This window comes from Acanthisitta chloris, unplaced genomic scaffold, assembly GCF_000695815.1.
Source record: "Acanthisitta chloris isolate BGI_N310 unplaced genomic scaffold, ASM69581v1 scaffold38168, whole genome shotgun sequence".
NCBI classification, from domain to species: Eukaryota; Metazoa; Chordata; class Aves; order Passeriformes; family Acanthisittidae; genus Acanthisitta; species Acanthisitta chloris.
The window spans coordinates 27,487-44,576 of NW_008689344.1; the positions used below are offsets into that span (position 1 = coordinate 27,487).

Here is a 17,090-nt window from a genome sequence, read left to right on the forward strand (position 1 = left end):
CTTTTAGGCCAGATAGGTTATATGATGTCTTGCTAATTTTTTATTAGGCTGCACTGTTCAGAATGTGAAATCAGAAATCACAAAGAAAATCTGTCTGTATTCTTAACTTTGTTTTGAGGAAAACACTATGTGATCCTAAGGTTGAAGATTATTGTAGTGAAAATGCAAAACCAGTTAAAGCCTTTCCTTTTAAATTGCTCTGCTTATGTGTTTTGCAGAGAGTAATTACATTTTTGTGGACAATTACAGTATTTGAAAAGTGTTGTATAGGGTATTTGACAGATGTTCTGCAATTCTGTTGCTTTTTAAATAATGAAGCAGCTATTTAGCTCTGACAGATGGAACTGATGGCAGGGTAAAACAGTAGGAAGAACTATTACATATTTACATACACAGTGTGGTACAATAGTAACATAGAATGCATGCTAATCACAGTACTGACGTATCACTGCTCTGTGTTTGCTTATTTATGCAATCAGTTATTCTCAAAATTAATGAATGTTAAAAATACCAGCCCCTGAACAGTTGTATCCGTTGTAGGAATTTGTGGGCTTGTGGTATCAATTTAGTTTGGTATCATCAGCTATTAATAGCATATATTAAAAAAATAATTCTGATTTCCAAATATAGTGGCCTGTTTTTTGTAGGAGGGCCAGGGAGCAAGTGCCGCACACAGGGATAAGATAAACCAGCTGATTGACAGGATTTTTACTCTATCTCATGGACATGGTTTTCTGCCCTAGGCTAGTAAAATAGGTTCTTTCACACAGAAGTGAACACTGCTGAGCATTCTTGATTTTTGAGGCAGCAGCTGCTAGCAGATGTTGAGTTTCTGTAGCTCTTAGACATCTTGCATAACAACAAATTATGATCTTTGGTAGTTTTTAAAGTAAGTAAGCTAACTAGTGACCTTCTGAAATACTCCGTACTAAAGTAGGAGCTGGCAGAAGATAGAGGAGCAGAGCTGTATTTAAGGCTACTTGCAAGTATGAGGCAGAGTACTTGAGAGCTACTTGTTGAATCTGGTTTTGAAAGGAAATGCAGCAGAAACATAGGAGGAAAAATTAGTGTTCAAAGTCATGTTTTTCCCCTGCTCTCCAAGGTTTGTTGGCTCTGCCCATCATCACAGAGATAGTGGCAAATACCAGCCAGCCTTGATAGCACAGTTACTGCTGACCACGCAATAACTCAGGGAGACGTAGAACAAAACACCACAACTTCAATCTGTTTTAGATTAAATGATAGCTAGTAAGGTTTAACAGCCAGCAGTCAGGATCTAAAGTTAGTTAGTCTGGACTTCTCTGCATATAATGTATGCTCTGGCATACCATATGTGTCATCCAGTATATATATATAGAGAGAGAGAAGCAACCATGTATGTAGGTTTTATAATAGGCTTCTATAAATATTGGCCCATCCATCCATCCATCCTGTACTTGGAACTGGCATGCAAGCAATGTTGTGAAGAAGAACGTATATACGATCATCTGCACATGTAGTTTGCTTTGGCTCATGTCAGTTTGTTTTGCTGGCCTGCCAGCTTCAATGTTCAGACATCCATCACAGTCTGCAGCAACTGAGAGTTCTCTCAGTTTTGTTAGTGATGTTGAAATGATCATGCTTTTTCTGTCAGTGAGGAACAGACATGCAGAACACCTCTAAAATCACATCATATTCAAACTTATTCTGTTTGGATGAATGACTTGATAGCAATTTGCAACTCAGAAAAATGGGATGGGGCTTGGAAGTTGAAGGAACAGTGTTTTGACCTCTGTTAACTTCATAGTCTTTGTCTTTTTGTATGTTACATCAGGCTGGTGTACCTGCTCATAATGTGACAGGAGTCATATGTTTTCAGTGGTGTGTATAAGGAAAACTCTAACAGAAACCAAAATAAAGATTATCTATTATAAGAAACAGCCAAACATCTAATGGCAGTATTTCAGTACTGCTGATCATACCATTATGTGATTCTGAAAATACAGCTAACTTCATAGTTGTTGAGAAGTATTTGCTGAAATGATAAACTTTATTCCCCCATTGTTATTTTCTTTTTTAAAATACCAGTGTGAAATTTCTGGATCATAATTCCCATTTCATACTACCCATAGGTTTGGTTTCTACTTCAGAGACTTTCCACAGGACTGTGAGCATTTTGTTTACTCAGTGCATAAACTATCTCATTCTGCTGCACTACTAAGAAAATTCTGTCTCATACTAGCAGGAGTGGGAATTGGAGTGATCCCTTCCTGTTCCTCCTGTCTGAGAAATCAGTTACTTGGCAGAAATGGAATGTCTTGAGGCTTTTTATAGGTGAGATTGGCCATGACCTTGGGGCTTACATAGTTTTTCAATGGACACTTGGAAACAGCCAAAAGCTGGAAGCTCTTTTGATATATAGTCCATTCCATTCTAAAAGCTGTCTTTCCTGTTTCAGTTCTCCAGCAGTTCTGGTTCAAGTTTTCCCCTTCCAATATTAACTGTGCTGTGTTTCTGCAATTTTGTGGCCATCTGCATTTATTTAGAAATTTCTTTCAGTTGAGTATTAGCTGCTGGTGTCCAACTTGAAGGGAGAAGTTCTTAAAAACCTCCACCAACAGAAGATAAAAACACTTTTGATGTGTACATTAAGCAGTCATACATGATTTCAAAATGTGCAGGGGGAACAGTAAATACCTGATGTCCTGAGAATTTGAATTCCTAATATTTAAGCTATAGAAAAACATTCAGGTAGCAGGTACCTTTTTTTGTTATCTGGAAAGAGCTGAACAATACAGGATGCAAGAGAAGGGTTTATGCAACAAAGTGCTAATACTTTTAAAGGATTGAAAAATTCCTGGTCCCACTTCATGAAAGAAAAATAAAATTATGCTCAGGTTCCATGAGGTAAGAAATGAGCAGAGTCACTGTTACATGAATTTCTAGAAGTATGTCATATCATTGATCATTTAAGAGTTCAATTTTTAGGTTTTTTTCTATAGTACTTTCGCTAATATAATTATGCAAGTAACAACAAACTGTATACATTTTTCGCCATAGTGCTATGATAGATTATTTAAAATGTGAAATATTTTTGGTATAATTCAGTTCTCTGTATGCAGTTTCTACCCGTCTACATTCCTTCAGAAGAAGAAAGAAAAAATCCAGTGTTATATGCTAATAACGTCAGACGTGTAATGGCAGAGTAAGTATGCTCTAATACAGAATAAAAGTAGATGTGTGATTTGAATTTTAGGAGGAATGAAATGTCATGAAATCAAGTCATTGTAGTTGCCTCGTTGGAAAGAAGCTTGTACTCTGCAGTAATGTGTGTAAAACATTTTACATAGCAGGTGCCTTCCTCTCTTGAGGAGGCCAGGGAACCACAAATAAAGCAGGAGCGGTAGGAGTTGGTGCATTTGGGATTTGTTGGGGGTTTTTTGGGGTTTTTTTGCTTCTTTCTTTTTTTAGCACATCTTCGTATAATAACCCAGTTCAGCTTGCTCCTCTGGGTACTTAGTAGTTTGGGGAAAAGGTATGGTTTAATTTTAGGAAAGTTAATGTAACTGAGTTTTGTGCTGTTGGGGTTGCTTTTTAAGCTGTGACTCTTCTCATGAGATTAAGAATAGTTTCATGTATTCATTATTAGCCTGTGGTTATTTCAGACAGTAAAGCCCAGGAAAGCTGCTTCCATTGGAAATAGGGCACAGATACAATGCAAATTAATTGAAGTTGAATGTTAATGTGATGACACTTAGAACACTTGTCTATAGTGTATAGTAAAGCCAACATTTAATTCTTTCACTCTCTTTTGTTGTGTTTTTGATTAACCTCTCTTGATTCATTTTTGGTCCTTTCAGTAAATCTTCCATTAGTCAGCAGATGCTCTTTTCAGTACGTACAGAGAACCCTTGGGTCTGTAATCATTAATAACTCCTGAGAGATTTATGCATCTTCCTACTCTTGATTTTGAAAGAACTTGTGAAATCTGAATTTCCTTTATGCAACTTCTCTTCCGTTTCTAAATTATCAGTTTAAGCCAAAGGCCAGTTTGTAGATAGTAACTGATAATTCTCTGGCTTATAAGCAGAACCCAGGTCTGTGAGTTTCCTTGAGGATGTTGGGACTGTATTATAACAATAGATCAATACTTGATCCATTGTATGAAAGGACATTTCTCACAAGAGAAAAGAACAAAAGTCTGTGTGAATCAACCTGTCTTAGACTCAAAAGTCTTTGATTTAATTTAGTCTTTGAGTCATTAATTTAAGACTGGTGACACTATGTAAGTGTTGTCCTCAGCCTTTGGATATAAGGCTGTGTAATTAAACATTTGTTTTGAACTCTGCTCCAGTCAGATGACAGGGATTGTGTGGTATAAGGAGAAATTTTGAAAGCCTACAGAAGTTTACACCAATCAGCATGTTGAAAGCCTTCCTTCCCTTCTGTGTGTGCTAAGGAGGAACGACCTCTGAACCTTCCACCTCTGAACAATTAAGCATTCCGGGTAACAGCAGTGGGATGCAGGTCTAAAGAGAAGATTGTCAGAATGAGGGATATCAAATATGACTTGCATTGAGATGAAGAAGGGACTGTAGATGCTGTGTTGATGCGAATAGAAAAGAAATGCGTTTTGTTATCAAAGTTTTGAAGTTGAAATGCAGATAGGAATGAAACAGAATGTTGATGCCTGGATATTATGGATAACTTGTAGACCAGTTAACGCAAGTGTAGTCAAAATGTATTTACTACTGACCAGTTTCAGATGCCTACTTCTAGTGGTAGTTCTCTGGAGTTTCCCAGTTTGTTCATGTGGCTTTTGGTACATATCTCATTGGTGGGAATGCTGTGACTGGAAGTTCTGCAGTCTGGATTACTATTCTGTAAGAACCCTTTCCCGACGCTTTTCAGGACCTCATTTCACAGAATTCTTTTCTAAAATAAATCTACCTTATGTTTTAGTTAATTGAAATATAATATGAGCTGATGGATAATGTTTCAGTATTTATGCATTGATTTGTCACCAAATTCCACAAGAATCCAGGTGATGCATTTTTTAAAGGATGTCATGATGGGTAACAAAATTAAGGCTCACAACTTCTATAGACCTTTCACTTGTGACTATGGCTGTTTGCTTCCTGCAATGCTACTTCGATATATTTCATTGCAGCCCTTCTCACTGGGAGGATGAGTTAACATCCAAGCCTTACAAGATTTTCAGCATCTGTGAAAATCCAGAGTTTCTTTCTAAAAGGGTTTCTTAATCTCACCTATGCCATTGCCAGTATTTTGATGCCTGTGACCTTCAAATTTTTTCTCATTGTCAGATATTTATTTAATAGCACTGGGCCAAAATCTAGAATCATGTGCAGTCTTGTTGCAGCCACTCAGCTTACTGTTTCATCTGTGTAGTCAGAACTGGAATTACTCATATAGGATAGCTACTACTGCCAAACAGTTGTTCCATGCTTATCTTCCTTTGGGTCATTTTCTTATTCTGTACAAAAGATATGTGCAGATTAGATTAATCTGCTGTTTAAAGTATGGTCCCCTACTTATTCCTTAACAATATGTTTTTCATCTGGTTTTTCTCGTACAGCATATTTTGTTTGAGCGAATCTGTCTTTTTTTGGTCTTTCTGACCTTGTTCTTACTGCTACTCTGTTTAGTCAATGCCCATCTCATCCACAGCATGCTATCAAGAAATGTGTTTAGAGTCGCTTTCAAATCACCAAAATTGTTGGGAGTTTTTAAAGATGGCAAAACTCCAGGCACGTTCTCTCTTTAAAATAAATAAAATGTTCTATCTTGAGCTTTAATTTGCTTCATGCATTCTGTTGGTCTAAGAGAGTTCTGCAAACACCCTGATAATAAGTCATGTCATGTAGATATGTGCTATGTTGTGTCACTTTTGTATTACTTAAGCGGAATTGTCATTTTGGTCTTCCTGTGCATAATCTGTTATCACCTTATGATGATAGTCAACATGGGTTGTTATAATCTGTTAATTTATTAATTTCAACACAGTTTCTTCTATATATTTTCTAGTTGAGTGTCAAACTTTCTGACCTATGTTGTTACCTTCTTTTTTACCTTCAAAGTATTAAGATTTACTGTAACTATGGTAGTGTTGTAAAACTGTCAGCCACTTGAGACTTCAATCCCAAGTTTTCTAGAATTATTAGAAGCAAATCATTTGACCTTGCCATAACAAGTATTTATTTCCAAAAATTTCTTAGTGATAAAGGAAACATCTCTATCACTGCTGAAACATTGGGAAGTACTTAATTTTATTCATAAGATATGTCATCTTAATTGTTTCCTAATGTAAAATATTTATTGCACATGACAGGTTTTTTTGCCTCTTGGCAATTTTGCTATCCTTAGCTAGTAATAAGTTATGCTACTGTCAGTAATTTTTCTTATGCTTTAAAAAGTCATGTATCTTAGCTGCATCGGTTGCAACATTTTATCTGTCTTTACCTTTTTATATTGGGTTTTTTGCTTCATAGTTTCTACGTTAGTGCTACCTGTTGAAAGCTTATTTTGTTTTGGGTATTTTCCCCAAAAAGAAATATTAATTGCCTCTTTTCATTGTGGGATTGTAGCCTTTTGCCTGTTGAATAGATTCTTGAACACCTAATTTTCATTAGAAGCTTTATTCTGGAAGACATCTGTAAATTGTGAAGTAATCAAAGTACTGGTTAGGGTATAGAAGTTCTGTTTTAAAGAAAAAGTAGGTAACTCATTCCCATTTTGAACAAAGCAAAACAAAACCTCAAAAAGAAAAAGCAAGATAGAAAAAGCCCTAAGAAAAACACCACCTAACCAACAAAAAACCCCTCACCAAACCCTGTTTGTTATCTTGATATCCATTTGAACTCAAATGTCCTTGAAAGGAGTATGTCAGTAGCTCAACTTCTAATTAGTTACAAAAATTCATTTTGTACACAAGTAAGTCAGTGGCAGTGCAAGCAGCTAGCTGTGAAAACCTGCACTGCAGGCTTTTGTGTGAATCTAAAGTAACCTCACCTATAATGAGAGATGTAAGCTGCTTAGGTGATTATACACAGACCTGTTGGTCATCTATTAATATATAAGCACAATTCCTTTTCCTTTAGTTTTAATTTCTCTTACAGAGACTATCTGCAAAATACAGAAGAATATGGTTTAGATAGTACAATTTTGGAAAAAATGCAAACTAAAATATTGCAATTTTGTTCATTTTGTTTTTAATCCATGTGGCAGATGTTTAGACTGAAACTCAGTGGAAACCCAAGACCTTTGCCCCTTTGTTTTTCAAAACTGTAAGCACCTCAGAACTGAACTTCTGTCAACACTCGTGATTTGAGCATTTCATTTTTCTGATCTTTCTGGTGTTACACTCACAATTATAACTACATGCATGACACTATCCAGGAGTTCTGAAGTTTCATTTTTGGGGAGCCCAGAAATACAGCCTTTATGTAGAAATACCATAATGTCTTAGTCTGCTTTGTATTTTTCCAATAACTTTTGGTTTTCTTCTTCACTTGCACAAACATTTAAAGATATGTTCTTATATTTACAGTAGATGCTGAAATCAGTTAAAGTGCAGTGTGTTAGACATGGAACTTGCAAATATTTGTCTGTCTTATGTTTCCTCTGTCAAGTCCTTACCATGATCACTCTCCCCTTGTTGTCCTACTATTAAATCAGTGACTCTTATCAGCTTGACATATAAGCATTAGGTTTTTGCTTTGAGAAATGAATGCTGGTGAAGGCAAAAGGTATTACAGATAGTCTTCTGTGTCTTACCTTTTGTTGTCTTCTACATACTCAAAGTCTGATTATTTTTTTCTTGCAGACTTAGCATCTCTGCCACTGTGTGATACAGTAATGCTACTTGCTGAAGAGTAGCCTTGAGGATGTGGTTTTACAGTAGCTTGCTCATGGCTATTTGTTGTTTTCAGTGGCCAGTTAAACCTAACTTTGGCAACATTGCTGTGCTCTGTGCCTGTGCTGTCTGAAGTTTCATATGTGATTCTGCAAAAGTGCTGGTTGGATGCTTAGCATTCAACTTGGAAATTCAAGGCTGAGGTTTTTTGGCATTTTTATACCACCAAAAGCCTCAGGATCTGTATAAGTGGAATTACAGAAGTGCTGGAGTTAACAAGCATCCATTTGTTTGGGTTTCAGGCCATATACAAAAATGGACATGTGACCTACATTGTGAGCTCTGTTCATTTCCATGGATGCTGCAAGTGTGGCAGTTAGGCAAAAGTATTCACTGAGCAGGGTTAACTGTGCAGCTGCTTGCTACATTTATTTTCTCAAGAAAGAAATAATTTTTTTAAACTTAAGTAATATTTTGCAACAGTCTGGTTTGAACTAGATTTTGAATGCCTACAACACAAAGAAAACCTGGTTTGGTTTTCACCACTGGAAGATCTGTGATGTGCAAGTCTACAAGACCAACAATACTGAACCCATTTTCAAACACCAGGGAGAAACGCAGCTGTTGCCAGCTTCTTTTTCTGTCTAAAAAATTAAACCATCATGAGATACTGCATTCTTGATGTAAACTGTAGACTCACAACTGGACTTTCATTTGCCTGGAGAATGTCACAAAGTAGTAGTCCAAGGAGAGAAAAGGGGCTATCTGCTCTGACCTTCCAAGACTAAATGAGCAGAAGCTCTTTAGCTTGGGAGATGGATAAACAGAAAAAGCAGAGGGTTGTTTTGAAGGTCAGCAAAATCATGAGTGTTCTGGAAATGCATAGTAAGGAAGTCTGTTACTTTCCATAGCAGAAGAGATGGAAAGCACTCAGCAGTAGATCAGATGAAAATAAATAGAAATACTCTTTAAAATGTGTACAAAATTGTGGTGTTCATTAGCAGATAGATAAAATGACTTCATCAGAGCTGAGCTGCACTGCAAAACAGTGTAGTCCATCAGTGGTTCTGAAACATAGTGGTACAAATGGTCTCTAGTTCAGGAAGTTCCTACACAGATGACTGCTAGAAATTTGGGATATTTGTCCACTGTGGCTTTTCTTCTTTTTGCTGAACATCTGATAATGGAGTGAAATACCAAATTTGATATCTCTTTAATGTTTTTAGCACCTTATAAAGATTTTAGCTGATTTATAAGGGTTTTTTGAGCAGCCTGTGGAATATTTTCTTGATTAGTTCACAGCTCTACTTATTAAAAACGTAAAACACTTTCAAAACGTGTTTTGTTGAAGCATAGATTCAGAATGTCTCCATATTGCCTGCACTGTTTTCTCTCACTTTGCATAATATTATAGAAGTCACATTCTGGTTTATGTTCAGAATTTTGCATGCATGGTGGATTGGTATGCAGAAAATGAGGAAGTTGAGAATTTATTTTCTATTATGAATGCACAAGTGTTAGGTATAGGGAGCTGTTTGGTGTAAGGCATCAGGATATAACAAAGTCTTGTGTGTAACAGACTGGGTTTGCAGGAAGGCTTTGGGGATTTTGTTTTATTAGGGCTTATTCTTTTGTAGTGTCTTGCTGATTTTGAAATTTGATGTAGTGTGATATTTTGACAGGTAAATATCCAGCATTTAAGGGAAGGCAGGGAGGGAAAAGTCTCAAGGTGTGTCAAGCCAGACATCCATGGCTGGCCATAAAGTTTGCTGAACATTAAAAAGGCCAAGCTTCAGTTAACTGACTGTGAAAGCAGAGGCATTATGAAGAAAAGAGAGGGGGAAAAAATGCTTTCAAATGAAGATGCAGGAAATGCTATTTTATTTCTAGTTAATTAAAAACATGGGGTTGCACTTGTAATTTGCATGTGAAATCTCACATTGAAATTATCTTTTTATTTTCTTCTTTCTTTTTTTTGCATGACAGTTGAATTGAAGTAGTGAAAGATTTGCGCTGGAGATAAGTTAGAACAGTTTGGTAACTGGTTCTGCAGAAAATCCTGAGTTGCACTTGCACCCAGACCTTACAGCGAATTCTAGTATGCCAGGCCTCATTCTAAGAAATTGATAAATGCAGAAGTCTTAGCACAAATTATGAATTTTATGTATTCCCCAGCTTCAGTTTCCTCACTATTCTGAACTGAAATCAAGGTCCGTTGTGTTAAACTGCTAGCTGTGTATGGCCTGTGATTTGCCTTCTGAACTCAAAAGCCCCTTGAACTCTAATTTATCTGGCCTTATCGGTTCATTCTGTGATTGAACTCTGATGTGAGCAGAAGTTGTTTCTTCCCTGCTTCTGATATTTGTTATTGTGAAAGTCTGGATGTATATATATGTGTGTGTATATATATACACACTGTTTCAGTTTATTTGGCTTTTTTTTGAAGTCCAACAGATGGAAAATTGCCAACAGGTGAACAAGAGAAGATGCTTTTGGCCTTCTCAATCCCCTTTTGTGTATGTGTTGACACTGAGCATACATGCGGGTATTAATCATAGTAGAAATTTTCCAGTACTGATAGCAATATAAGTCTGGTTGAAATATCACTCCTTTTATAAGGGATGCACACAGCTATAAAAAGATGCAGGTTGTTTTTCTCCTTATGGTTTGACTGAGTCTGAAATGATCCCTGCTTTTGTTTGGAATTTTTTCTGCATCCTAAGTTTGGTTATGGTTGTTGATTGTTACGGGATTTCTTTTAATTCCTCTTTGGCTAGGCTCCTTCAGCATGCTTGGGGACCATTATTTAGACATTACTTAAATCTGGCATTGGTTCTGGAGGGGGCAGTCAGTTAGGCTTTGACCCTTCCCCAGGCTGAGTGTCCTGATCTTTCTTAGTCCTTTCTTTTGATGTGTTTGAAAAGCATCTTGCTTTTAGTCTTAACAAGTTAATGTTTCTTGCTTTGGCTTGCCACCTTATGGTTGTTTTAACTTGTCTATCTTCTCTGTTTTCCTTGAGAGAACATGTTTGGGGATTTGTTTTTTTGAAGTCTCTTCATTCTAATTGCCACCTTTAATCAGTTTCTGAGTCACACTGGTGGGGTTTTTTTTGTCCTTTCAGAATATTTTTTGATAAGTGTATTACCACTTCTCCTGATTCCCTAATATGTACAAGAGGTGAACGCTTTACCCTTTCAGTTTCATCTTTTAGCTTATTTTTAAACAGCTTCTCCTTTTCTGTGTAGTCACCCTGTGCTTCAGCTGATTGCCTGTAAGTTCCTATATTTCTGTTGCATTCTATACCTACTGTGGCCTTAAGAACTGATGAATCTTGGTGTAATGTGCCTGGCTGGACAAGATGTTTGGTTATTACTGCATTCTTTTATATACATCACTCTGGGTTGTACTGCTTACAGCATGTCCTTGCTGCCCTAGGAGTTCAGCTATTTCACTGACAGTTGACATGGAAGTCTATAAGGATGATCAAATGGACAGATAGTACACTGAGAGAAAATACAAGAGGGGGGAATAGGAAGTAATCTCAACTGGCAGGGTAGACAGTCCTTCTTTCATCCATTCCTTTTTCTTCTTTTGAGGAAGTTTTGTTTTTGTGTTGTAAAATACCTGTCATTTCATCTTGTATAATACAACACTACATTGCATACTATAAAATAGGAGTCTTGACCCACCCACAATGCCTGATCTCTAAGTCAGGTGGAACTTGAAAATTGATTTAAATCCCCACAGCATGGAGGTGTTCATCATCTGTATTTTACACAACATTCACTGCTATGTTAACCATAAATCTATGAGATGAAGTAAGGTATCCCAAGAATCTCTTTTTCATTCCATTAAGGTGGTTTACTGATTTACAAACGCTACTAGAACACTCTTTATAGGAGGAGTAGATTGATGAAACAGGAACAGATGGAAAAGTGAAAAATTTGGAGGACCTAAATTTAATTGCTTAGGATCACCAATATGAGGCAATCTAGTCTTCAACAGTCTGCAGGATATTGAGATGACTTTTCTATGTACGTGTATCTTTTTGATTTAGTTGGCTTTTTCCTTTTGTTCTTTCCTGTTTGTTGTTCCTTCTTGGCAAGGGGGAGGCTATTCACCCAAAATCACAACCCTGTATGTCCTTGTTTTATGCATAAATTGCTTATAAATGATGTCTAGTTTTTTAACATATTTGGTACTTTTGACCTTGAATATCTAGTAGTGAGGTGTTTGACTTTCTCAGCCTTAGAGAGAAGAGAGAAAGCTGATCCTGAAGTTTGACTGGTAATTGGTGGATAAAAGAGAACTGGTTTATGTTATTTACATTGGCGCTCAAAAGCCTTAGAGTGAGATTCAGGCAAAGAGACTACTTAATAGAAATGAAATGTTTATTGCATGAGAGGTAACTGCCATTACAGATCAAGCTATTTAAAATAAATCACAGAATTGAATGTAGTTTTCATCAAAGCCAAAGTGACTATGTTGTGCCTTAGGGTCTGGTAGCAATCTTGCCATTACTGAATATTAACTTCACATATGAAAAAGGTGGTTAGTAGTAAGGTAGAAAACCTTGCAGATGAAAAGAATGAAGGTAAGTCAATAACAAATTTTTACGAAGACTTCATCAAACTAGGAAAGATTGTGTAAAGGAGATAACCTTTCGTGCTGATATAAGTAAAATCAAGTATAATGGAAAACATGACACATGAGTAACGTGTATGGAGCAGTGTTTGCTTTCTAATTGCATCTTATGTTTATACACTGAGTTCTTAAGGGGCTCTTCCAAATCAAAGTGTCTTTCTCTCAACTTTGGCACAGCAAATTTAGTGCTGTTACAATATCAGGATTTCCTTGAAGTATCTTTCGGTGCTGCTATTACCGCAGAGCATTGAGTCAGAAGTAAAGCAAAAATAAATGCTTAATTGTTTGGTGTATAAAACTTTTCCTCTACCTTCCTTATGCCATGCAATTCAAAACAACTTATGTTTGCTGGGAGTTTAACTCTACTTGCTTTTATATGTTATGTTCTAGCTGTTCATCATAGAGAAATGTTCCCTGTTGTACAGGAGGTAATAATTGTTCTGCTCAGGTGATTGCACTAACATATTAATGAATAATTAAAATATTTAACATAATTTTTATTATATGTTTGTGTTCTAGATTAAAAATTTTGAAACCTTTTTTATTCACTTATATGAAAGTATAAGTGAATGTATATGTCTATGAACGTCTATGCACTGCCTAATTTTTCCCTTGTGTTCTTGCATATGTTCATAGACTTGTAAAGTCTAAGTAGATGTTCTGCTATGGGTCAAATACCATATTTCATTCCTTGTGTGAACTTACTTTTATGGGCTGTTCCTTACAGCTCTTCAGAATAGAGAGCATAATTGTTACAGGATTTCTTGCTGTAAAAAATAAAAAAGTGATGATTCTTTTCAATTTTCTTAGATTGTCTTGTTTACAGTGTTTCTTTGGTTTATTCAAGGGCATTGGGAGTCTCAGTGACAGACTATACATTTGAAGACTGTCAGCTAGCTTTGGCTGAAGGACAACTTCGTCTGCCTTCAGATACGTGTCTTTTAGAATTTGCAAAGCTTGTGAGAAGCCTTGGGTGAGCATATACAATATTTATATGTATTTATACCTGTCTGTGTTTATATAGCTTTCCCTTTACATAACAATATTGCTTTTATGAAGATATATGGAGTGTTGTCATAATACAGTCAGGGAAACACTAATATGAAATTGAACCAATACTGTACTCCACTTGCAAGCAGCACCCTTGAATCCTGGTTAGTAGGATAGGTTGTAACGCTCTTATTTTTTGTCTGACAAGTGGGCAGAGTGTGTCTGAAGTGTTCATTCTGGAGGAAGACCTGAAGACACTTCATGAAGAGGGTCAGGAATACTGTGGGATTCCCAATATTTGATACAGTTAAGACTCAATTGCCTTTTTCCTGGGCATCTGTGAAGGGAAAACAAGTGCTGCTGTCACAGTCTTGTGACTGGATTAACCTTGTAATAGTGAGGACAGAGGGGTCACCCTTTCCCAAGAAGCACAAAGTGGTGGTTGATCTTTGGAGCAGGTTACTGCCAGATGGACTTTCTAATAAAACTGTAGCTTAGTATAGGCAGCATGGCTCCTCTCTTCTCTCTTCCAATAGTGTCATTTCCCACTGGCTTTACCTTTCAGAAAAGCCTCGGCAAACCAGAAAAATTCACATAAATCAAATAGTAGAACTTACTGCTGCTGTCTTCCAATTTCTCTCCTGCTTCTCTAGTCATTCTATTGAACAATCACAAACTAAATGTACAGTTTCATCCTATTAACTGTTTTAATATGCAAACACCCATTTTCATTCTGTCTCATCACCTGAAAGTATAGAGCATAGTTTCATGTTTCCATTCTGTACTTTATTTCCTTTCACTGATTTCCCTTCATCTTCAGCTTGTTTGCATAAAGGAAATAATGAAGAGAAAGCTCTATTGGAGAATAAGGAATGTAGGACAGCATACATTATGCATTCAAATGACAAGCATATATTAATTTGTTGTCAGGACCTCCATCTGAGAAGACCCTCATTAGGATAGGATGGACTTCTAAGGGGAAAAAAGGATTCTTGGTTTGTTTCAGAGGCTCTGAATTCACAGTACTAAGACAAAAAAGCAAGTGAAACAAAACAAACAAACCACCCACATCTCTTATTATGCCGTTGATAATCCCAGGATTCAGTTTAATCCTCTTGTTAAATTGTCTAGCTTCTGTCTGCTCAGTTTAAAGCTGTTCTTTCAAATTATGCTTTTCTGGGTTTTTGTTTTGGCCTCTAAAACAATTGAATGCATTTATGAGTGAGGTTTTCTGCAACCCAAAAGTTTTCTCTCTGGTTTGAGCCATTATTCATTGCTGAAATCTTTTCCTGTCTGGATTTGGGTGTGTGCCAGTAAGAAGGCTATTACAGTGGTATTTTTCTGGTGCAATTCAATGAAGATTGTAATATGACTTATCTCTAACACACGCTTGATAGTGAAGCAGTCATTTTGCTGTTTATTCAAAGATTTTGAGGACAGGGAGGCATTAAGATCATCCACTTGCATCCCTAAATAACTGGAACAGTAAATTTTATCCAATGGATTTTTCATCTGGTCTTAAGACTTGTCTTTGAGCAGTGCAATACCTTGAAGGTAACGTCCAGTTTTAAAAGATTTCTATAAATAAATTTAAATTTCTTTTTGGTTTAGAGTCTTTGAAATCAACTTACACCTCAGTTTGCTATACTGGAGGGTTACTTCTGTGCACATTATGTCTCTAGGATTCAATATCATTGTCTGTAAAATTTGCTTAGACTTTGCTCAGCTGGATGGGATCCAGTCCAGAAGCCATGAAGCCACAGCAGTGAGTTCTCATGCTTCACCTAATGACAAGTTCAGGCTCTGTTAATGGAGCTGTGCAGTTGGCTGAAACTCAGCTGACTTATATTGAACTCCATGGTAAAATGACTATTTTATCCATGAGATCAATTGATCATAGACTTATCTTTTCAAATTGTGCATTCATTAGTCCTCAAGCAGTTATGCTTCTCTTGAGCCTGGTAATCTCTGTCTGACCAATGAGCTGATTACTAAGCTATATGCAGTCTTTATTAAAGCTTTTATACATTGTAAATCCTCTGCTTCATTTGATGATTTATTCCACAATTAATTACCCCACTGTTTACGATGATTCTCTATTTATATTTTGACTGGCTCTATACCATCTTCTAGACATTGAATCTTGCTTGGATTTTGTGCCTTATTAAAGACCTCCTCGGGTATCTTCTCCTTTGGGAAGTGTTAATACAGTTAATTAAGTCTCATCTCCATCTTTTCATGAGATACTTTTTATGACCTGCTTTAGGGTAGTTCCCTGCAAAGGAGATTCTGAAGTTCTGATTTGAATTTATTTGTTCCTATTGTTTCAAGCTTCTGTTCATTCTAATTCCTGCATTCACTTTGCCCATAAACTAGAAGGACCTTCTAGCCTTAATTGTTTTTCCTCTTTCTTATGGAACAGTGGCTTTTAGGCCATCAGTGGCTCATTAGAGAATTCAGTTTTCAATATTATTTTTTCAGCTGTGGTTGTTCTCAGTTTTAATTGTTTGGGGTTTTTTTTTTGAAAATTAGGGAAATCTCTCTTCTCTAAGACAAAAAAAAAAAGGCAAGCTAAATGTAGCACATATTGCAATCCAATGTAGAGGTTTTTTAGTGACTGTGTTCTGCTTGCTGTTAGATGAGGCTTGTAAAGTCAGGTTTTAAAGTGACCTGAAATTTTACTCAAGTAATTCTAGTGGTCCAGGTCTTTTGCACTTTTTTTTTTTTTGAGGGGGTTGGCGCAGAGCAGGGAGGCTAGAAGAAATTGTAGCTGTAGTTGGGTTTATTTTTTTAACTCCTGTCTTCTCTTTTCTCTTGCTTTCTGCCTACCCTTCAATTTGTTAATATTTAGTGCTCTGCTGCTGCATTATTTTCTTAATTGCTTCATAATTGTTCACTTTTAAAACCATAGATAGGATTTGAAACATCTAGCAAGATTGGATGCATCTCTCATCTTTCTGTTTTAGTCACTGTTTTCTACTTACTGATTTCTCTCATTAATTTAAAATCTTTATGGAAAAATAGTCTTCAAACTTGTCACTGAAGACAGTATGGCTTTGCTGATTGCCTACTGCTTTTGAAAATATGGCTTGTACCTCATCATCTTTTCAGGTTAGATTTCAGAAAAATCCACTGTTCCTGCCTTTTAGGCTTCTTAGTTTTCATAGCAGGATTGCTCTTAGTAATTTTTATCTTTAGTTATGGGCAGTAATTTTGTTTTGAATTCTTTTTGGATTCCTAAATGTCTCCTGTGCTTTCCTGACCCTGAGTATTATTAATGTCTTGTACCCATGTGATGAGTACTAGTGATGTCTGCAATGGAAGAATTTTCTACGACTTAACAAGCCTTAATGAACCTTAACAAGGTTTACCTCCTTACATACTCCCTTGGCATGGTGAAATCCAGTGCTGGTAAACCCACTTGTATTGAATCAATTCTGCTGTCTCTTGAGCCATAGTATTTTGGTAAGAATGACATGAATTAAACAGCAATTCCATTTTGACTTCTACTGTCCAATATTATCTCACCTTGTTGGTCATGAGGATCCTACTAGACAATGCTCATAGGCTTCTAAGATCTGCAAGGAGGAGATAATTACCC

The 17,090-nt window shown here is 36.5% G+C and overlaps 1 protein-coding gene across 1 annotated transcript in view; it reads left to right on the forward strand.

The window, feature by feature from the left end:
* LPCAT1 (lysophosphatidylcholine acyltransferase 1) overlaps positions 1 to 17,090 on the forward strand; it is a 51,287-nt gene that overhangs the window by 21,493 nt on the left and 12,704 nt on the right. Inside the window, exons 8-9 of the mRNA XM_009081373.1 lie at positions 3,102 to 3,184; positions 13,347 to 13,472. Coding sequence (XP_009079621.1) covers positions 3,102 to 3,184; positions 13,347 to 13,472 — 209 coding nt within the window. The remainder of the gene's footprint in view (positions 1 to 3,101; positions 3,185 to 13,346; positions 13,473 to 17,090) is intronic.